Consider the following 23,100-nt stretch of genomic DNA (forward strand, 5'->3'; position numbering starts at 1 on the left):
AAACATGCTATGGAGTTTTTCCAACTTCAGTGGAATATTATTAAATATTAAAGTCCAATATTACACTTCATGAAAATCACTGCACCTCCCTCCCTCCAGGATATTTGCTAATTAGAACAAGAAAATGACCCTCAAACCGGAGCTTGTACTCCATCAAAAACTCCACACCAAGGCCTGTACCTGACACTGTGGCTGAGTGTCGGGTTCAAGGTTGTTAGCTCTGCCCTTGAGGAATGTGTAGTCTAGCTGATAAAGTAGACATAGACTGTAGCAATGAGGCAGAATCAGACTCCCATTGGACACAAGGAAGAACATTTTGACAGTAAAGATTATTAAACAAAGGAATGGGCCACCAAGGAGGGAAAATCCCGTCTCAGAAGGAATGGGGGTTGGAAGGGTACATCAATTGCATTGAGCCTTAAAGGGATCCCTTGGGATCTGGTGACCCACTTAATTTGGCCATGTCTAAACTCACTTTATTCCCTCTTAATCTGAGAAATTAAGTTCAGAAATAAAATGGAGCCCGACAGGGCGTGGCTCAGTGGTTGAGCGTCAACCTAGGATCCAGGTGATCGGGGTTCAATTTCCTGTCAGGGCACATGCCCAGGTTGTGGGCTCAATCCCCAGTTGGGGGCGTGCAGGAGGCAGCCAATCAATGATTCTCTCATCATTCATGTTTCTATCTCACTCTCTCCCTCTCCTTTTCTCTCTCTGAAATCAATAAAGATATATTTTTTAAAAAATAAAATAAAATGGAGTCACTATAGTCAAGCTGCTCAATTACTAAAATCAAGTAGGTTGAGGCATGAGGCAACAATTCTATTCCTGTTTTAACAACCTGGGAACTTAAACTTTTGAATTTGCTAGTCCTGCATCAGTCTCTGGATATACATCAAACCTCCAGAGAACCCTCTGATTACCCCCGAGGACTGAGGAAAGAATGTCCACGTGTCCAGGCCACCTGACTTCCGTTACCGTCTGAGAAGATTACCCCCTGAGACCAATCCAGAGGCTAAGAATGCTGGACTGATTCTTCTCAAGAATGTGCTTTCTACTATAAGAACTGTTAGCTTTCCTTTCTTCTTTGGAACACTCTAGGTATTGCCTACTTATGTTTCCAGTTTGCAAACCCTGAGACCCTTGAACAAATCTCTATCATTCATTATCTCTAGCCAAAGCCTCCAGACTCTTTTTGAGTTTGTTTGACAGGTCTGCCCACCATAGTTACCCAAAGCATGGTTCCAGGAGGCTCAAGGAGATACCAAAATTAAGCTCGCACTAACAGCATTTTAAATTGCTGTAGTCTCCTAACTACTTCAAGTTGGGTCACACATCCTCATCTGAGAGGCCAGGAAGATGCCAGGACTTGCCTCCCACACGTCTGGGGTGTGTGTGTGTGTGTGTGTGTGTGTGTGTGTGTGTGTGTGGTGATGGGGTATGAGGTGGTATGTATACAGGGCAAAGCCTCAGGGCCAGAACCTCCCCTGACCAGGCTGGTGGTGGGACCAAATCTACTCCACATGTGAGTCTAATACTTCAACAAACAAAAAGGCCTCTTTGCTGGGTGGCTTTCAGCAGCAGAAGCAGAAGTTCCTGAAACCAGCCAGAGGCTTTCTTTGGTGCCCACAAAGGCATGATACCTTCCAGGTCCTCCCGCCCACAGACCTCCCCCCTCAAGCCTTCCATTCCTCATTCCTCCCGGGGACAGAGTTCCCGTGAACTAATTCTCACAGGGCCCCGAATCCAGTCCGCTCTGAAGCCTAGCTTTTCCATTCCACCCACCCGCTCCACCCACACAGCTGAGGTCACCCAGCCCAGCCTCTTTTGCAACCTTCCCAAGTCTGTGCATGAGAGGGAGAGGAGGAAAACTCCGAAGGAAGTGACTTGGCCTCAACAAACTCTTTTTTGCTCCAAAGCCTTTTTGCTCCGACCCAGCTGAGACTTGATCTAAGAGGAGACCCCCAGACTCATAGGGAACTCCCGCCTGCCCTCGGAGGCCGGATGCTAAGCAGCCACAGCTGTAAGTACCTTGGAAGTTTTTTGGGTTCTTCTGCCTGTCCTAGCAGCCCCCAGAGGTGTTTGTGTTTTGGTGGGGAGGAGTGGAGGCAGGGCACACAAGGATGAGGCTTAGAACCTGGCAGCTGAGGGCTTAGATCCAGCCCAAAGACCCTCACACGGGACGAGCTCCCAAGGCATGGCAGCAAGCCAGGCAGAAAAGACTCCCAGCCCAGCCCAGGGAACTGGGGCCCAGCTCGGGGCTCTGCACAGGCCAACGCAGCTGCTGGGACAGTCAGAGGAAGGACAGCCAGGAACTGGAGTCTTTCGAGAGGGCTGAGCCCTGGTAGCACCAGGAGTCCCCTTGACACATCAACAGGGTACCTTCTAGGATGGAACCGTCTCATCCTAAAGGTCTCATCAGGAGGGGGGAAGCCCTGGAGTAGGAAATGTTCCCCTTGTTCTAAGTCATAAGTATGTCTCTTAGGACTGCTCTGCAATGCTTGGCGAGCCAATGAACAGAGTCAGGCAGACCTGGGTTCTAGTCTCAGCTTGCCTCAGGAATCTACTGGGCTATGATGGCATTTTGTAAATTGCAGAGTACCCTGTAATTGCTAGGCACTATGTATCAATAAAAACAATCTATTTGGGCTTACCTATCAATCCCCCAGCACACAAGTCGCATGGAGAGAGTACCTCGTCTGTGCCCTCAGCCATACATAGTGCCGATGCGTAGTAGGCCTACAGTACATGTGCTGGGTAAATGGACAGATAGATGGATGATGAATGGGTGGATCAATGGAGATGGAGGGAAGGATAAGAGATGGATGAATGAACAGAAGGATGGACAAATGGCTGGCTGGCTGGAGATGGATGGATAAATGGATTGGATGGGTGATTGGATAAATGGATGGGTGACTATTTATTGCAGACTCAGTATTCCCGGCATGGGTCAGGATCTTTGGAGGGATACAGAGAGGTGTGAGGCACTGTCCTGCCCTCTGGGCACTGCCAGTCCACTTCGGGAGACAGGACTAAGGCTCCCAAAGAACAAAGAACAGGAGCGCTGAGCCTCCTGAAGCCAGAACTGTTGGTGCACTTCTCGGAGGGAGCAGGTCTAGACCTGCTAGGATCTAGGTGGATCAGACAGAGTTGTGAGTCTCCCTGGGATAGCCTCTTCTCAAAGACAAACTTTACTCCCAAGATTGTAAATCCCATTATATTTTAATGTGGATACGTTGTCATTTTCCAAGGCATGGGAGCAGGGAGGGGAGGCACTGAAAGGGGCGTGAGGTAGTACATGGAGGGTGGGAGACTTTGCCCACTTCAGAATTCTCCTCTCCCCCTCCTCACTGGTCTCCCTCATCCCCTCTCCTTGTCAGCAGAAATGACACCTCACCCAACACAAACAGGGCAGAAGATTGTGCCCGAGTCCTGCTTGGGGCCAGTGGGATGGGAAGAGAAGGGAAGTGGGAATGTGAGAACAGAGGAGGTCCAAGAGCTCTTATATGACTGTCCCCAAGACCCAGGGCTTTTATTTTTATTTTTGTGAGGGACATCAACTCAGCCTTCCTTACCCCCAGGGCTGAGCTACACTATAGCTTTGGCGGATGGACAGGGCCAGGGCTCCAGGCTTAGATGTGCTTCCAGGCAAGAGGGGGTGAAGAGTTAGTCACCTGCACTGGAGAGCAGTGGCCTGAGATCCCGCTCTGTGTGGACCTGAGCTGGCTGGAGCCAGGGCCCTGCATTCCAAACCTGCTCCTCCCTGTAACTTAACAATGGAGGGTGATGACAGCCTGGCCTATAGGATGCCTGGGTTTGAAGGAACGGAGTGATCTGAATGGGTGGGAGGAGGCTCGAAAGGACAACTTTTTGCCAAAGCCCAGCCAAAGGAGAGCACAGAGTGCATGGAAAGCCACCGTTTGAAATCTGGGCATGCCCCCTTGGTGAGCCCAGCCAGGGTCTACCCCCAAGCTGCCCTTCCTTGCCACTGACAGTCCTGGTCACCTTCTTGTTTCCGCCAGTTATCCTGGGCCCAAGGTCCAGGCTGTTTGAAACAGCAGCCTCAGCAAGGTCTCGGCCTTCCGGGAGTGGGGTTGGGGGATCTGCGGTGGCAGCCCACTTTCAGGGCACCTCAGGGGAAGGGGACCAGGGTGGGGTGGGGCAAGGGGAGCTCAGAGTCAAGGCTGAGGTGAGTTACAAGGATCTGGAGGAGAAAAAGGTCAAGTAAAACTCAAAGAGAAGACTTTGAACCTCAGAAGGGCTGGCATGGAATGGAGCATTTTGTGTGCCTGCTCCCCCCCCCCCCCCCCCCCGCCAGGAAAAATTCACCCTGAGTGAGGGGAAGAAGCTGTATTGAGGCAGGTCTGGCTCCATCTTTCCGTGAATGTGGCAGAGATGGCTTAAGTACGGGGCAGGAGACTGAACTATATATCCTTCCTATAGTGTGCTGGAGCAGGCTCCGCTTGGAGTTTGAATCAAGCCGTGGTGGGAATATTTATACCATAGAAAGTGGCAGGCACAGCAAATCTGCCTCCTCCTCAAACCGCCCCCCACCCCACCCAGTGAACCATTTATCTGGGTCTTCCCCAATTTGGGGAGCCAGTTCTGCTATAAGAACATGACACATGCCACCCTGCAGAATAAGCCACAGGCATGAGTGATGTCCATTTTACCCACGAGGGAACAGACTCAGCAGGGTTAAGTAACCCAAGGTATATATAGCAGTGGGATGAGAACTCTTGGTTCCCAAACTCATGATCGCTCCACGGGACTAGGTGGCCTCCCTCTCCTGCCCAGGCACAAAATGATTCGTCCTGTCAGGAAGTCACACTCAGATGACTTTGGACTGCCATCCACCCATGTGCTCTATTTAAAGAAATGTCTTTATTTGACATTTTTTAATTACAGCAACTTAGGCTTGTGTAACAAATATTAATATAAGACATATAAAATAAAACAATAGCTCTAGCTTCTACTCTACCTTTCCCCACCTCCTAGTAATTATTCAGTGTGTCTATCCATAGCTTTCTGTGTATTTACAGGACAAGCATAAATATAATATTAAACATACAGTCACACATATAAGGTTGTTGTTTGTTTTTATACATTTGGGATCATACTATACAAAATGTCCTTTTTTAACTTAAATTATCATCATATCTGTCTGCTTCATTACTTCACTCTCTCTCAGAGTATGAATGGATTGTAATTTATGTAGAGTGTCTTATTGATGGATATTTAGATCACAGGAATGCTTTTCAGCAATCATCTTTGTACAAATGTGTGTTTGAGTATATGTGTATTCTGTAGGATAGGTTTCTAGAATTAGAACCTAAGTATGCACCTATTAAGTTTTGATATTGTCAAATTGCCCTCCAAGACTGTGGCAGTTCAAAATCTATCAACAATATACAAGAGTTTTACTCCCTCACACTTGCCAACACTAAATATTATCACTAATCTTTTTTAATTTTTGCCACTCCAGTAGGTGAATAAAGTAGTATTTTAAAATTTACATGTCCTTGAAAATTAGTAAGGCTGAGTTATCTTTTCAAAGCTTACTACTAATCATTTACGAGACTTCTGCTGGGTTAGCTCATTTCTTTATGCTGTATGCTCTTTGGTTATCTGTGACCTGCTCTGCACACAGCGGATTTTGGTCCTGCTGTACGTAACACACGGTTTTCCCTTCTTACGCTGCACCGGCCAAGCCCGCATCACCCGGCCCTCCAGCCTCTCTGACAGGGCACCGAGTGGCAGGGGGTGTGATCCTCATGCTAGGTTTGCAGAAGGCAGTCTAGGCGTGTGGGCTCTGGAGTTAGGCCTGGATTCAGCTCCCAGCTCCAAATCCAGGCTCTACCCCTTGTGGGCGATGTCCTTAGAGATGAACCACCTAACTTCCCTAGACATCTGTTTCTTCACTAGTAAAATAGACAGGATAATAGTGTCAAGCCCACAGGCTACTTTTTGGGTGCTAGTAGTCACAAAATAGCTAATATTTCTTGAGCCCTTAATTTGTACCAGTAAATGTATTATAATGATGTATTGTTATATGGTTTAACTGTGTTATACTAGTGTATTAATTTATTTAAGCTTGTAATGGTATGCATATTGTTTATTTGCATATTTACAAAGCCCTCTCACAGTGCTGGGAAATAAATGTTAGCTTACCGTGTGAGCCTCATCTCATGGCAGAATGGCCATCAACACGTTTCCCTGCCCCTCGGTCCTCCCACGACCACTCCAGCTCCACAGCCTCTGTTCCCTCCAACCCCACTGTACCTCTTGTCACTTTGGCTGCCTTTCTTTCAATCTCCTCCAACTCTGCTAGGGCCTTGTTAGACTCACCAAGCCTGAGCCCAGTGCCCTGGATCCTGTCCACACTTGTTCTATGAGTCTGAGCTCAGAAGGTGGGGAGGCAACAAGGCGCAGCTGGTTCACGTGTTACCTGTGTGGCCCTGGGTGAGTCACCAGTGACTTGGCTTCTCTGAGCCACAGCTGTAAGCATCTCACAGGGCTCTTGAGAGGATTCCCTAAGCTCCACAGAGGATGCAGAGCAGCCCCCTGCAGGTTTCTTTCCACACTTCCCTCTGCCTCCTTTTCATTCTGACTCCCTTTCTAAGGCCCAGTATTGGCTCTGAAGCTATGTTAGCACGTGTACCAAAGCCTGAATTCCTGCAGCACTTTCTCTGTGCCTCTGTTGGGACTCTCGGCACTTTCTCTCTGGTGTAACTGCTCAGTCCCTGTCCTTTCTACCCTGGTGGCTCCCTGGTTGGAGGGTGAGGAGTCTTGTTTGCTTCATCTGTGTGCTCGTCCAGTGTCCAATGCAGGGCTTTGCATAGAGTAGACATATGGACACTTGTTGAATGAATGTATGAACCACCGAGAAGACCTGTTGCCCACCACGCCAATCTAGCCCTGCTGGGTAGAAGGTCCAGTGCCACCAACTCTGGCTCCTGGGACAAACAGCTCTGAGCAAAGCCTCAATTCACCTTTGAGCCATGGCACAGCTCATGGAGGGACATTAATAATCCTAGGCCTCTAAGGGTTTTATTTTAACTTTGCACTAACTAGGCATGCCCAGGCAAAATTTTGGTGGCCCAGTGAGTTACAACTCCGATAGATAAAGCATTTGTCAACCAGAAGGGACCTTGAGTCTTTGGGGCCCAACTGGGTCATTCTTTAATTGGAAAGCCAAGACTCAGAGAAGGCAAGTGACTGGTCCAAGGTCACACAGTGGCAAAGTGAGAACTAGAACATCCAATGCCTTAGGACATCCAATCCAGAACTTTTTCCAAGTAGCAGGGGAAGCTCAAGCTGGTCAGCTTTTGACTCTTCAACCACTTTCCCACATTATTATAATATGCTCAAAATTCCATTTTAATGACTGTTTCATAGTTCATTGTGTGCCCTGATTTCTTTAATCACTTCTTTACTGTTGGATGTTTATGAATAATCCTATGAAGAACATTTTTGAACAAGAATCTTTGCCCAAATTTCGGATTATTTCCTTAGGACAAATTCCTGGTAAGTGGAGAGTGGGAACATGCTTAAGACTCTCACTACTTGCTGCCAAGTAGCTTTCCAGAAACATGTACCAATTACAACCCCACCAGCTGCCTCAAAGAAGAGCTTTTGATTCTGCAACTGCAGCAACACCTCCAGGTGGGGGAGGGGCACTCTTTCATCCAAAGCCTCTTGGGTAGTCCTGACAATGGACCCCTTGTCCTGCCCCCCTTTCCTCTTCCCATACCGCTCTCCATTCCTGGCTCCAGGCTTCCCTGTCTGCGAGGCCTCTGTCCAGTCCCCTCCGGCCTTCCTGGCACTCCAGGCTGCCTCCGAGATCAGGGCTGGTAGAGCTGAAAGGTGAGAGATGCACCTGTCTTGGGGGGTCACCGCCCTTCCAGCCTTGGAAAAGCCCCCAGGGGAAGTGAGGAAGAGGGTGTGTGAGGGTGGCTGAGTCATCCACCTGTGAACCCACCCAGGTCCTCGGCCTAAGGCAGTGACCTGCACACCTAGGAGGAGAACGTAGAGGCCAGCCTCAGTGCCAACAGCCAAAGGGGACTCTGAGCAGCATGTGGGTGATTTCTGTTTCCCTGCAGGCTCTGAAGCCCCTCCATGAATCCCAGGAAGAAGGTGGATTTGAAGCTCATCATCATTGGGGCCCTGGGGTAAGTAAGCCAAGCTCGGCTTGGGGCTGGGGTTGGGGCTGGGAAGCAGACCCCTAGTCAAGGACAGTGAGACCTCCGGGACATGTTTCTACCTCCCATGGGTACCTTTCTGACTCAAGGTGGCACTAGGGAGGGCATCCCACCCAAGTAAGGGAGCTCAGTAGGAGAAAGAGGCTGGGAGTCAGGCTACCTGGTTTCTGGTCCAAGCTCTGTGGTAACAAACCACTTAGCATCTATCCGCCTTCCCACCTCCTGCCATGTACAGGGGAGACCTGACCATTGCTTTGGGGCACCCAGCTCTCTTCAAACCTCTCTGCTCACTTTGACTGGCCCCTACTTCTAGAAACGATTCCTTAGTCCCTTGTGATCCTTAGACCACAAATGTTAGAAATTCAGAATCTCAGGGAGAAACAGTGGTGAGGGGGGCGTGGTAAGATTTTAAGAATGGTATGGATGTGTGTGTGTATGTGTGTGTGTGTATGTGTGTGTTCACATGTGTCTGGGGGTTTTCCTCAGTGTAGGAAAGACCTCCCTCCTCCACCAATATGTGCACAAGACCTTTTATGAGGATTACCAGACCACACTGGGGGCCAGTATCCTCTCCAAGATTATCATACTGGATGACACAACTTTGAAGCTGCAGGTGAGCAGCCTCCCTTTCTCTCTTCAACATTCATTCCTAAAAATCACCCCACATGCTCTGGACAGCCACTCACAGCAATGTGTACCAGGAGCTAGAATGGTTTGAGCCAACACCAGCAAACTTCAGCTAATGACTAAATCTGGTCCGCCACCTGTTTTTATAAATAAAGTTTTATTGGCCCACAGCCATGCTCACTTGTTTACTGATGGTCTATGGCTGCTTGCACACTAGAGCAGGAGTCGTTGAGTAGTTGCAACAGACAGTATGGTCTGCAAAGCCTAAAATATTTACTATGTCACCCTTTACAGAAGAAAAAAAGTTAAAATGCTGATCTCTGATCTAGAAGGATGAGCTTAAATCCAGGAGTTGGGGGGGTCTTACTTCTAGTCTCAGGTCCCTGGAAAAGTTGGCCAGTGGCCTTGGCAAATCACTCCCAAGGTCCAAATCTATCAGCTGGAAATAACAATACCTGTCCTGATGGCTAGGGGAAAACAAGAGCTCAGATGTGGAAGAACTCTTGGACACTGAATGCGAGTGCCAAGATATGTAGTGTCAAGGGCGATAGGGTCAAGGCACCTGTGCCAGGGCTGCCTGCTCCCTACCCAGAAATGGGAGCTTTGACATGACATGATCCAGTTGGGCCAAACCTCCAGCCATTCATCACAGCCCCATGGGACGGCTTCTTCTTCCTCCAGATCTGGGACACAGGTGGCCAGGAGCGGTTCCGTTCCATGGTGTCCACATTCTACAAAGGCTCCGATGGCTGCATCTTGGCTTTCGATGTCACTGACCTGGAGTCCTTTGAAGCCCTGGATACCTGGCGGAGTGATGTTCTGGCCAAAATCATTCCAGTGGAGCAGTCCTACCCCATGGTCGTGCTGGGGAACAAGATCGATCTGGCAGACCGGCAGGTACCATTCATTCATTCATTCATTCATTCATTCATTCACCCAACACTATGTGAGCACCGACTGTATGCCAGACACTGTGTTAGACCCAACACATACAGAGCTGAATCACACACAGTCCTTGCCTTAAAAATTTTACAATCTAGTAGTGGATAGAGACACTTTAAAGGGTAATTATGATACAATATGGTCAATGCAATGACAGAGATAGACCTTGGAAATTTGGAGACCACAGTGAATGTGCATGTACTATGGCCAAGATCTAGAAAGGGCTTCCTATAGTAGGTGGCTTCCAGGTTGATAAAACAGCATGGGTAAAGGAGAGAAATAGCATGATATAAACTGAGAATTGAAGAAAATTTTGTCTAGAGTCAGGGAATAGAAGAATTAAGGCATCAGAGACAGGCAGGCAGAATCTGAATTAACCTGTAGAACAGTATTCCTAGCCAGGGTTAGGTAGGGGACCTGAAGTTAAAAAAAACTTGAATCTACAAATTTTCTGAGAAAGTAGCATATATTTTTTATTAGCTTAAGCATATTTTGGATCATCTGACTAACCACAGGGTGGCTTGTCTGTTCCATGGCAGCAGTGACCCCCACTTTGTGTAGGTGTTCAGTGCGGCAGGGTCAAATAGAGCCCTTTCATCGTTGCCTATTAATGGGAAGAGACTAGATGAAGACTTCATTTGTAAAAGATGCTCTGGGTCCCTCAGATGCATGTCAGACACAAATCCCTGTAGCTACCATAACTCCAGGGGTCGAATGATGAGCTTTCCAAGTGGCCTCCTTGAAGCCCTTTTTGGGGTGGAAGTGAGACTTTGCCTGTTCTCCCTCCTGTGGGGGGGGGGGCCTGCACCCACAACACAACTCTCTCCAAAGAAGTCCTTTCTACCCCTCCTTTTCCATCTTTTGATATCTGTGCTGTGCATTTTGGAGTCACCTAACAGATCCTTGGTCATGAACCTTTGGAAATATACGCGGTCAGGGGGCCTTCTGTCTCCCAGCCCACCTTATATCTGGCATCTATCAAATTGAAGGGCGTCCCCAAAGCTTCCATTTTAATTAACATCCTACTTCATACACCTGTAGATCGTAGGGTGGGATGTTGAGGGAGTTCAAGACTGAGTCTGACTTTTTCTCAGTGAAATAAGAGGCATCATCTTCTTGAGAGGGAACCAAGTAGGAGTTTTAGGAACGATGGTGAATCTTCAAGTTACTCTGGAGAGAAACTGGTGAAGAAGCTAATTGAAGACAAAGACAAGAATTGATGGGTGACACTCAGGGCTTAGCTGGAGGACACCAGGAGTGGGAGGCGGAGTCTGTGTTGTGTTTTTCTTCAACATCCCTGTGTGGGGTAGGAGCCAGGAACGAAGGACCTGGGACTAAGGTTCTTCCAGACAAGAGTAGCTCAAGGATAGGGCTTCCACCTCTGCGAAGTGGAAGAGCAGGGCAGAAGGAATGAGGCCCCAGGGCGAGGTGGAGAGGAAGCCTCAGGGACCCCAGGCGTTCAATAAACAAGGCTACTGGCAGGGTGGGCAGTGCAGGCGAAGGGTGGAGGGGTCCAGCCCGAGCTTAGGTGGGGGCATGAGCTTTGATCTCCAGGGAGAGGGAGATAAAGGCTTGAAAGAAGCAGTAAAGCCCCAGGCAAGCTCAGCCCCATCTCTGGGACGTGTGTCCTCAGTCAGTTCAGCTTCTTCATCTGTAAAATAGAGACCAGACACAGATTTCAGGGGGTTGTGCGAGGGTTGAATAAAAGATGCCTCTAAAGCGTGTGTTGAGCTTGATAAATAGGAGGGGCGGTCATCTTCATTCTCTCCAAGGCAGGGCTGGGGGACCCGGGAGCGTCTCCTACTCGATAAAAGGAACATAAGTATTTAAAACTCTGCTGCTAAGGTTTGAGAGGAAGAAAAAGTTCCCGAGATGGATGGGGGTGCTGGTTGCACAACCATGTGAATGTACTTAATGCCCTTCAACTGTGCACTTAAATATAGTTAAAACGGTAAATTGTACGTTTATGTATATTTTACCACAATAAAAAATATATATATTGCCAGAGTGATTTTAAAGAAATTACTGACCTAGGTTTTTTTAAAATCCTTACTCTTTCTACAGAAGGTAATAGAGTGAGAACAATATTTGTTTGTTTAAAAGAACAGCTCTGCTAGCATCTATGCTGCAAGGGATTTACTCACTAGCTTGTGAATTCTTTGCTCTAAGTTCGGGTAGGCAATTTTTGACTTAACCACTGATTCGTAATGTTGTGATTAAGTTTTCTAAAAAGTATTCTTTATTTTTGGTAGTGGTTTAAGATATATTTGACACTCTTATTTTAACACATATAATTGATCATTTTAAATGTATATGAGATGGAAAAGCATCATAAATAAAATTATATAAACTAGACTGATTTTTGTCAAGCTTTTGGCCTCTGAACAACCATCAAAATTGTACAGGAGTCCCGGCTGAGGTGGCTTAGTTGATTAGAGCGTTGTCCAGGGCACCAGAGGGCCCTGGGTTCAATCCCCGATCAGGGCACGTGTGGGAGGCAACCGATTGATGTTTCTCTCTCACATCGATGCTCGCTCTCTCTCTCCCTCTTCCTTCCTCTCTCTCTAAAGTCAATAAAAACATATTCTCAGGTGAAGACTAAAAAAAAAACTTGTAACAAGAGAAGTAGAATGTTAGTAGTATATTGTCAGCCAGAAGCAAAATTAATAGAAGTAACACTTCCAAAATTTTTATACTTCCCTTGTCCCCAAGTATCACAGCCTGAGTTCATTTCTGCAGAGTCTAAGTTATAAATAACCAGCATTTTATAAATAAATAAAAACAGGTCGATTTTAAAAATTATGAAACTGTAACTGGAATTGGAAGAGGCAAGTGAAAAGTTTCTTCCCAGGCCAGCTTTCTGAGGTTCAGTGAGAGAGGTGATAGGAATACAAAAAAAAAAGTTAATTTGCAACATAATCTCCACTGATATTTTGGAGTTGTGTATTTAATCATTGCAGGTAAACAGAACAGGGAAAGAGTGAGGAAAAGGAAATTAAATATCTGTCATAACCCAGTCACTGTCCAGCAGGAGAGAAAGGACAGCTGAGATCAGGCAGCTAGAGTTGTGAACTTGTCTTCCTAGCTCTGTCACTGGGTGGCCTTGGGCACCAATCCTGGCTTCTGCCATTAAAGATAAAGACTCTCCCTGCCTGCTGGAGAAGCGGAGGCCTTGACTTCATTGCACTTCACTTCAATTCCCACTGCAACTCCTGAGCACCAATGATGAGCCCAGGAAAATGCCCATGACCTGGTGGGTGTGGGGGGCTAGGCTGGGAGAGGGGGTGGGAAATAAAGAAGGGAGGAGCAATCCAAAAAGTAAGTGGGGTCCTTCCCCTCAAAGACTTTAAAAGATACAAAGCCTATATTATTGTATGTCAACTGTAATTGAAAAATAAAAAATTATCTTTCAGAAAGATACAAAGCCCTTTGTGTTCCTAAGATGCCATCTGAGTATAACGTGCTGATTTCTAATGAGCATTTATTTGCATGTCACTAGCGAGAACAACAGTAATCAGTAGCCTGGCCGTCCTTGTTTCTTCCCCCACATATAGTTCCGGATTTTCCCTGAGCTGTGAGGCTTCTCCTTGGTGACTCACCAAGTCCTCGGTATCTGTGCTCCACAGGAGGGAGCACTCGTGGCCAATTCTGGGGCCCCTATTCCCAAAGGCAGGAGGATCTTAGAAATCAGAGGCTAAGACCAGGGCCTGGGGTTTTTCCCTGCTCTACTCAAGTTCAGCAGCAACCAGGAGACTGACTGGGCAGAGCCTGGATGTGGGGGGTAGAGGTCATCTGGGCTCCCCAAAGGGCAGATTGCTTAGTCAACCCCAGTCTCCACCCTCCAGTGCTAGGTAGCAGGCCTCACAATGCCAGAGCAATGCTGGAGGGACAACAGAGGCATGTGAAAGAGCCCTGAGCCCTGTGCCCTGATGCCACTCCTGAGACCAGGGGAGCAAAGACCAAAGAGAAAAGGGACAGCATGGTGCCTTTCATCTCAACAAGATAAACTCCCAGAATCTGCAGGAGCAAGGGAGAAAACTTGATGCGGGCAGTCTTTGATCTCCCCCTGCTGTGCTGTGTTCTGGGAGAGGGCAGAAGGTCCTTTCTCCATGAGAAAAGCCTTGTCTCCCTTAAATAAAATGAAGTAATGGTTATAAAGTCCCAAGCACAGCAAATGTCCAATACGTGGTCATTTTCTCCTCCCCGAAAGAATTAGACATTAAACTCAGTGTTACCGATGTCTCTGGGAGTAACCCGCAGTGCTGCCGGGACATTGCCCAGTCCAGCAGCCTCTCACTGCGATCAGCCACCGGCACGTGGGTGGTGATGTGCCCATTTGGCCTCCACTGAGCGGCTCACGGCGCCAGGCCAAGCGCTAAAAAGACTCTGACCCTGATCTCAAGGAACCTGCAGTCCAGTGGGAGGGACAGAAAAGCAGCCCAGTTCTCATGCAGTGTCCTGCACTGGGCAGCTCGGGTGCCGTGCAAGCACTGAACTGGGGCTTCATCCGAACCGCCTTTCACAGCCGCATGATCTGAGGCAAGTCCCTGAGCCTCTCTGAGCCTCAGTGTTCTTATGTCACAGGGTTATTGAGGATTAGATAAGTTAATATGACAAGATATCTAACAGTGTCTGGCCCATAGGAGTTTATCAATGGTCCCTAGGACTCTACCCTGGAAAAAGGGGTTAACAGGGGGCTGAGTCTCTGCCCAGCAGCAGGCCTCCTGGGTCAGCCAGCCCAAGGGAAGAGAGCCTTCTGTCCCTGGCCAGTGTCCGTCACATCCATCCCCTTTTGAAGGGACTGGACAAGGAGCCAATGGCAGGAGGAAGCTCCCAGGGTAGGCCCTCAGAAGGCAGCACAGTGCAGTGGGCTCTAATTCGGCCACGCCTGCTCAGCCCCAACGCTCATAGCAAATTCTTTCATTCTCTAGTCCTCAGTTTCCGCATCTGGAAAATGGAGCCACAATAGCCACCTCATAAATTGATGTTACGAAATAACGTGTAAAGTTACGGACACAGGGAAGGTTCTCAGCAAATGGGAGTGGTGGAACGACAGTGTGAGGATGGGACAATAGCAGAGCTGGTGGTGGTGGTGACACAGAAACAGTGATCGTTTCTGCCCTTCATCCAGGTGCCACAGGAGGTAGCCCAAGGCTGGTGTAAAGAGAAGAACATTCCCTACTTTGAAGTCAGTGCCAAGAATGACATCAACGTGGTACAAGCCTTCGAGATGCTGGCCAGCCAAGCTCTGTTCAGGGTGAGTGGCTGGTGGCCGCGCTTGGCCCAGCTGCCCCTAGGATGGGGGAACTCCCGAGCTTCCAGAAAAGAACACATTGGGCACAGGCAGGGATGTGGGTGGAGCAGGATTGCTCGTCTTAATTAATGAGCTGCTGAATGGGCTCAACAGGACTCCAGCTCTGGGGCCACAGGATGCCAGAGGTACCAAGCTACTTTAGAGTGTCTAGTCGGTGGTCCCTCCAACTGGCTGATATCAAAGTCATTTGTGGAGTTTCTAAAAAAAATACCACCCTGTGCCCCACCCCCAGAGGTTCTAATTAGTAGGGGTTTGAGAAGTGATTAATTCAGTCCTCCTGAGTGGGAGAGACGCCCCATGGTGCCAAGCATTTGTCCAAGTAGAACATCAAACCTGCAGGAATTGCTGACATTTTCCGATCAAAAGGATGGATAAATGCAGGCCCCAGGTGTGACCATTCTATAAGCATGTGTTGAGCGTGTCATGTGTGCCAGGCACTGCACAGGGCTTGGGGGCCCCTCGCTCTCATGGGGAGACAGATAAGCGCCTGAGGTTTCAGTATAGGTATTGTAAGGTGGGGTAGGACTTGGTGATGGGACCCCAGAGTAGGGCACACAGCCAGCACTCTGGGAGGAGGGGAAAGAGAAGGGAAGAAGATCAGGGAGGGCTGCCTGGAAGCAGCATCGAAGTTTTAAGGCCACTCTGATGTGGAGTTTGGAAACTCTGAAGGGGGCCCGTGAGAGATTAGAGCGGGGAGGGGCTCAGCTTGTTCCATTATTCTGCCACATTTAATCAAGGTGGGCTTCTGAGAAGAGGGGAGGTCGTTGTGGCAGTGATTTTGAATTAAGGAAATGAGTAAATGAGGATGGGAGATTGGAGGCTTGTCTGGCCTGCTCAGCCAGCTGCCTGGAGAAGAGCAGGTCAGGACCAGCCTGGAGGTGTTCATGACGGAGAGGCGGCTGCCACCTCTAGCAGCTGCCTGGGGGAAGGCCCAAGCTGCCCTCTTTACGCCTCGGAGCCTCAGTCTCAGGGTTTGCCTCCGGGGCTATTCTTACAGTTCCCCTCCCAGCCCCAGCGCCCACTGTCCCATAAAGGGAGGGAAAGGGCTGGCCATTTCTAGGCAGGGCCGAGAAGTGTGGTTTATTACACAGCCCGTGAAGTTGGCTCCTAAAATACAGAAGTGCCTGCTCGTGCCACCGCCCTGGAAGGCAGAGGAATGCTCCTTGACTTTGCACAGTGATACGATAAACGACCCTCCACAGACAGTGCAGTGGTTGCCAAGAGCAACCATCGGCCCACAAGCAGTGTCCGTGTGAGGTTGGCAGCTGTCCTTTCTGGAGAAGGATTGTCCTTTATTCTTCCTGCTGTGTCACTTTTGTGATGTGGTCTTAGTAGATGGCAGCCTGTCTTCTTGGTATTTTTTAACACCCTACTTGGCAAAAGAATAGGTTGGCAGCCCCATGTCAGTCCCTCATCTTAATGGGGGAAATTTTCTGGTGAGAAGTCTGAAAGTCAGTGTGGTGTCTGCAGTCAGGCTGACCTGGATTTCATTCCTGCCCTGGTGGACCACTGAGCAAGACGCGTGACTTCTCTGAGCCTCAGTTTCCTCATCTGTAAAATGGAAATAATTCAATCCCGTGAACATTTCTTACATTGTCAGCTAGGGCTGGAGGTATGCGCCTCAGTGTCCCCATGGTAAGGCAGAGAGGTAGTCACAGAAAGACTGTCACGGAGTGAAATGAGTGCCACAGGGGGAGCAGGGGGAGGCACTGAGGGAACCCGGAGGCACTGGTGGAGAGGTTGGGCAAGGGTGTCTACCCAAGGAGTGGCATGTGAGAGGTGTTGAAAGACGATTTGCAATTTGCAGATGGACATGGTTGGCCACTGTGGAACAAGCAGGAGTGGCAGAGGGTGGAGAGAAGGGCATGGCCAGAGGCCCAGGCAGGAATCCATGGGGCTTATATGAGGAACCAACTGTGGGTTTCGTCTGTAAGAGAAAGAAGCGTGGCATGGAGGGAAGAAGGCGTGGGGCCATGGCTAGTGACTAAGCCCACAAGGTCAACAGCACCAGATCAAGAAGGCCCAGTGGCCCCAGCTGGGACCTCAGACTTCTATGCTCTTCCAAAGCAGAAGGCCCCTGCTTCCCAGAGCACACTGCTGGGCCCCCAGGGTACACAGGTGCCCACCTGGACCTCAAAGCCCAGCAGGGCATATCTGGGCACATCTTTCTATGGTGCCTACACTACTCAGAAATTTGGAGGAGGGACATTTTCACATTAAAACAAACATACCTAGTAGGGCATAGAATGTAAAATTCACATGGATTTTTAAGGTGAAACTGGTTCTTTCAAATCTATATTTTAAGGTCAGATGAGAATTTTTGAAGATATTTTCTCCAAGGACCTCTCTCTCCACTCCTTCCCAGGGAAGTCCTATGCTCATTCATACTGGCCCAAAATGTTTCCAGAAGAAGATGTGAGAGGTGCTGCTGGAATAGAGAGGGAAGCCCCAGATCAGGGTGCGAGGAGTTGGGGCCCTGAAGCTGGAGAGACCCGGCTGTAAATCCTGGCTCGCTGTGCCCTTAAGGAAGTCATGCAGCCTCCATAAGCCATGGCTTCCCTCCCTTTGAAGTACAAATAACAATGTCTTCCTCATGGGGATGTTGCAGGGGCTAAATAAAATAGTCTGGTAGCCGAGAGAAGGCATTAAATAAAAAGTAGCTATTTTAAAATGAGAGCTATATGTAAGGGTTTTCAGCAGGGCATTTCATGCTGCAGAGAGGATGGGCTCTATGGGTGGCTGAGAAGCTACTGCAACAGTCCAGGCACGAGCGGATGGAGATGGTGACAGAGTGTAAAAGAAACTTTGGAGGGAGGACCATCAGGGGTTGATGATGGGAGAATGCAGGAGAGAAGGAACCAGGAGCTGTTAAGGTTGATTACCAGGTTTCTAGCTTGGCAAACAGAGGAACGATTGATTAGGGATGCTCTGGACCAAGACAGAGAAGAGAGGGGAAAGCAGGAGCATGACAGGGGGCAGGGGAAATTCGGTCCGTTGGAGCATGTGGCAGTCAAGGGTCCTTGAAGTGTGTGAGTCCTGCAGTGAACTCTGGATGGAAAGAGCGGTTTGCAAGTAGAGCGCCTTCAGAATAGGTACTCGGTTAACATTTTGAGAGGAAAAAGGTAGGAAGTTACTTTAGTGTCCCACTCTGGCCACTTTCAAGAATTAGGGTATTTATTCCAAAATATGATTAAGAATGCCCTTATGATCAAGAAGGACACCCACCTATTTGGGGAGATTTGGGATGACGGGTTTTGATCTCACCAAGTTGGCAGTACCATCCTTGCTGGGCTGGCCAGGCCTGGCTCCAGCAGCATGCGTGGGCTACCGCGTGGAGGCCCAGTTCCCTTCGGGCCAGTTGGAGAAAGACAAACTGCCCTGTCCAGGAGGGAAGCAGGTGTGCTCGCTGAGGCTACAGCACCTTCACGAGATGCCCAGGATACAGGATGCAAAGGCAGGGCCATGGGGGCAACCAGGCTCAGAGGGACAGGGGCCCCTAATTTACACCCACTGAAGTGGTGTGCACATCTGGACCCTATGAGTGACTTTACAGTTTGCCAAGGGGACCAGGGCCTGGAGAAAAAAGTTACACAGAAATCCTAATTATGGCCTGCCCACTACTTAGAAGTTTTACAGGAAATCCAAGGGGCGAGATAATGCCATTGTCGAGTGAACTGGTGTCATAAGTGGGAAGTGCCCAGGGTGGACTTGGACCTGGGAGGCTGCGAATATCACTGGGTGAGGAGAACTGGAGTGAAGAGCTCAGCATTGCCAGTGTGGCTGAGGGAGTTTCTCACACCTTCCTGAGGCAGCACTCGTCTGTCCCTAGAACAAAGTGCAGAGGATCTCAGAAAGCCGCAGCTTCTCCGGGCACTCAGAACCCCTTCCCAAAGGCTGGCAGTGTGCACAAGGCAGCCTGCGGGCTCTGGGGTCCCAGTGGGCCTGGCGTGGACATGAGGGTGGGTCACAGCAGGCCCTGCCCCTGGGGACAAAAGACCGGATTTTTAAAATTCCTGATCCCAACCAAGGTCTCTTTGGCTTACATGGTGAGAGAGGGGCCAGGAAAGGACCACAGTAAGAGAATCCTGTCTTGCTGGGAGAAACGGATCATCCCGTGTAAAAGGGGCTTAAATAGTAACGTTCTGCTCCTCCCTGTGCCTCATGTGAGGTCCAGAAATGTCAGGATTTTCACTGCAATTAGCTCAGTGGAGTGAGTGGGGCCCACGCACAGCAGAGGGGCCCGCTGGAGGACCGGACAATGCCCAGGTCTGCGTAGGCCCGAGCCCTCGCCCCAGGCCTGGGCGGTGCTGGGGTGGCACTGAGAAGTGGCCAGCTTGTCAGACTGAAGAGGGGACTTTTTCTGGACGGAGTCAGGACAAGAGAGTTTGGGAGGGTGGGCAGACAGGGGAAAAGGCCGAGTAGAATTGTTGAGTCTATTTAGGAAGCCTTCCTGAACATGGGAAAAACAGGACTGACAGGAGGGTGGGGGAGGGGGGGAGGTGACCACAGTGCGAGAAGGTTGGGTTGTGCAGATGTTTGCGGGGAGAGGTCTCCGGCAGAAATGAGGAGTAGTCTGTCATCATCTCTGCTGAGGCCACATGTCACCTCAGTTGTCCCCTCTAGAGAATGGAAAGTTATGGGACCTGGTTAGAGGTGAGGAGACCTGGGTACCTGACCCAGCCACCCAACTGCTCTGGGTTCCTGGAAGGCCCTAGAGGAGGTGAGGAAGAAAGAGGGTGAGGAGCCCAGTGGGTCCCCCCCTGGGCCTCAGTTTCCCAACAGCACAATGAAGAAGGGACAAAAAGCCTGAACACTGTCGGCTGTTAGGAGACAGAGGGCAAGTGACTCTCTTTGCCCCTCAGATGTGAACGCTGACTTCTCCTTTCCTTCCCCAGTATCAAAACATCTTAGAGAATTACCTCACAGACTCCATCAAGCTCTCACCAGACGACCAGTCCAGGAGTAGATGCTGCTGACCTCCCAGACTCCCTCTCTGGACACCAGAGACCCAGAGTGCCCTGGGCCTGGTCATCCCGGGCACCACCAGCCCCACCACCTGCCGAGGCTTGGCCCAGGCTCTGTGGCAGAGCCCCTGGTTTCCTTGGGTCTGTGCTGGGCCCAGAATCAGAGGGCAGCCCCTCCCCCAGGCTGAGCGAAGTGAGCACAGGGCTGGGTCCTCAGGAGTCCCGATGAAACTCAGAATGTCACAGTTAAATCCTGGCCTGGAGGAGTCACAGTTTCCCCGCTGGCTCCAGCTTTCCTGCCACCGCCTTCCCCAAACACACTCCTGCTCCAGAATGCTCATCTCTGCAGACAGGCAGCGCTCTGGAGTCCTGTGGACTGGCTATCCTGGCCCACGCCACCCAACCCACAAAGCCACAGCACAGCTCTGGACAAGGGTGCAGCTCAGCCTCACTCAGGAATCAGGGTCAGGAAGCGAGGGACTGGACCTCACATAAGGGCCTACAGCTGCCCAGTCCTGGGACACCCTTCTGTCCCCTCAGCGTATAGGACTGAAGGACCCCAGAAAAAGCCACCAGCGATGGGATCATTGCTACTTGTTGATGCTCAGGCAGCTCCCATAAATCTCTCTGAGCCTCAGCTTGTTCACCTGTCAAATGGGAATGGCATATGCCCCGCCCACATCAGAGTGTGATTTTGAGAACCATCCCTCTGCCCAAATGTCAGTTACTCTTGTTGATACGTATTTATTTATCCTTTCATCAAGTGTTTTTGAGCATCTACTATGTATCATGCACTGAGGTCCAGTGAAAAAGGAAATAGACAAGGATTCTGTTTTCCTGGACCCTACATTCTGGTTAGGGAGAGAGACAACAAAGAATTTACCCAGATATTTTCAAAGAGTAAGTAAGTGCTTCAACCAAATGAAACAAGGTAATGGGATACAGAGGGACAGGAGCTGGGGTTGGGTGCTGTTTCAGACAAAGTAGTCCTGGAGGGCTTCCCTGAGGAGGTAATATTTGGCTTGAGGGCTAGAAAATGAGAGAGGGCCTGCCACCTGAGATCAGGGAGAACATTCCGGGGAGACAGAGCAGCAAGGGTCAAGGCCCCGAGGCGAAGATAAGCTTGCTGTGCTCTGGGAGCAGCGAAAGGACATTCAGTCGCCTGAGCACTGAAAGCTGCTGTCCCTGAGACAGCCGAGGGAACCCCGCCTCCTGGATGGTCCCTTGATCCTCTGCGGACTGGCCACCAGAGGGCAGCAGTGTCCTTCTCGCTCAGGCTGAGCAGACCGTGGCTGCTCCAAGGACACTTGAAGAGCGGGCTCTGGATAGGCCGGTGCTTCAAGATTCGTGGGGCAGGAGAATCCCAGTTTCTTAAGCTTAGTAAGAAATGGGAAAAGCTGCAACATCAATGATTCAAGCAAGAAATCCACATAAGTGACAAACGCTAGAATGAGGGGCCTGGAGAGCTCATGGATCCTCTGTCCCTACAGACGCTAAGGCCATAATGTTTCTTCTGGCTACGGGCAGCATAGACAGAGGGGTGGACAAGATGACCTCCTCATGGCCACAGGAGTCTCCTGTCCACACAGAAGTATCCTTCCTGAGCTGCAGGCAGAGCTGGGGATGTTAGTCTATGACTTCTGAGTGTCACCTGACTCTGAAGATACACCTAGAGGTAGGGGGGTGGGAGTACCGTCGGGGGGGAGTTGAGAGACCCTTCTCCCTTCCCCAGCTGTGACATGAAAGCTGGCCTGTCCTGGGCAGTGGCATGGACTCGGCCCGGGGGCAGGTGGCCTGGAGCACAGTTCTGCCTCTGTGGCCTTGGTGGGCTGGCTGGCATCCCGCACATCACTCAGCTCTCCTGGGAGGCCGTCGGACCGTGGGTTGGATACGTGGAGTGTGGGAGAGTGTACGCAGCAGCTTGCGCACCGCGATGGACATGTGACCGTTTCTAAGTGTATACAATAAATAAACGTCTCCTTTGTTTTTATCCTTCATGGGGTTTAGTTATTAAATAAAAAAGATATGTCTCCATAGTTTAAAATGCAAAAGATACTAAAGGGAAGAAAACAAAAAGTAAATAAGACTAGCGATGTGACTGGAGGGCCCCAGTGCAAAATGAAAATGCCCAGCCCCTGATTCTAAAGTATTAAGAATTTCAAGACAGCAACAGTGGCTCACTAAGCCAAGCACAGGGACCTCTGGGTGCAGGCTGCACGGCCCGGGAAGCGGCCCCGAGTGAGTAACTACGTTTTCAGTGCCTCCAAGATGATAGAGCTCCTGGCCAGCCCACCTGGGCTGCAGACACACCGCAGCTTGTAGATAAGAGGACACCTTTGCAAGAGCTTCATGAAGATTCCAGCCTAGGCCCAAACTGCAGACAGAATGTTCCACGTGGGGGTGGGGAGTGGAGACCTGAGAACCCAAAACATACCTCCTCTTATAACGAGGGAACATGCTGACCAATCCACAAGGCAGAGGGATCTGAACTGACAGACTTCAGACTGGCCCCACTCCCCACGCCCATGCCCACCTCTGAGCCTGAGCCTGGCCCCCTGGCAGTAAGAGGACCGAGATGAGCAGAGCTGCTGACCCAGGCTGCCCTGGCATCCACCAGAGCCCTGCTCGGAGGGGCAGCTCCCGGAGCCCATCAATAAGGAACAGGATCCGGGCCAGGGCTCTGGGAGGCACAGGCCCTTGGGGCTTGAGGCAAATCAAAACCAAATGTAATCACCAAGTAAACCTGAGTTGGGCCACATGCCCAGAGGGGTTTGGGGAAATGCTGACTTCTTCTGCTGTTTGCTGCTGCTCAGCAGAGGCTCCCTCGCTGCCCACCCACCGGGCAGGGGCAACGCGCAGCAGAGGCAGGCGCGTGGCCGGCGCCCTCCACGTGGTCTTGTTCCTAGGAGAGCACAGGCCAGTGGTGGCTACAGAACAGCCACGCAGGCAGCAGCGCCCAGACTGACCGCCCCGGGCATGGCAGGCCTGCTGGGTCAGGGGACTGACTGAGGACGGGCCCGCGGGGCGCGTGCCTGGGTGCTGCCTCTGGGGTGTG

At 50.1% G+C, this 23,100-nt stretch overlaps 1 protein-coding gene across 1 annotated transcript; it reads left to right on the forward strand.

The window, feature by feature from the left end:
• The first annotated feature begins 1,831 nt into the window (after positions 1-1,831).
• RAB7B (RAB7B, member RAS oncogene family) lies at positions 1,832-22,035 on the forward strand. The gene is made up of 6 exons (XM_081121039.1): positions 1,832-2,020; positions 8,100-8,168; positions 8,685-8,811; positions 9,507-9,722; positions 14,899-15,024; positions 19,977-22,035. The coding sequence occupies exons 2-6, from the start codon at positions 8,116-8,118 to the stop codon at positions 20,055-20,057; spliced, it is 603 nt and encodes a 200-aa protein (XP_080977165.1). The 5' UTR covers positions 1,832-2,020; positions 8,100-8,115; the 3' UTR covers positions 20,058-22,035.
• The last annotated feature ends 1,065 nt before the right edge of the window (positions 22,036-23,100 follow it).

The sequence above is a fragment of the Miniopterus schreibersii genome (assembly GCF_964146895.1).
Source record: "Miniopterus schreibersii genome assembly, chromosome: 19".
Taxonomy (NCBI): Eukaryota; Metazoa; Chordata; class Mammalia; order Chiroptera; family Miniopteridae; genus Miniopterus; species Miniopterus schreibersii.

Bases quoted from the DNA above. Each gene is read 5' to 3' on its own strand.
- RAB7B (XM_081121039.1), top strand. From the start codon at position 8,116: ATGAATCCCAGGAAGAAGGTGGATTTGAAGCTCATCATCATTGGGGCC. The intron at 8,169-8,684 runs GTAAGTAAGCCA...GGTTTTCCTCAG, and splicing joins ATCATCATTGGGGCCCTGGG to TGTAGGAAAGACCTCCCTCC. The intron at 9,723-14,898 runs GTACCATTCATT...CCCTTCATCCAG, and splicing joins TCGATCTGGCAGACCGGCAG to GTGCCACAGGAGGTAGCCCA.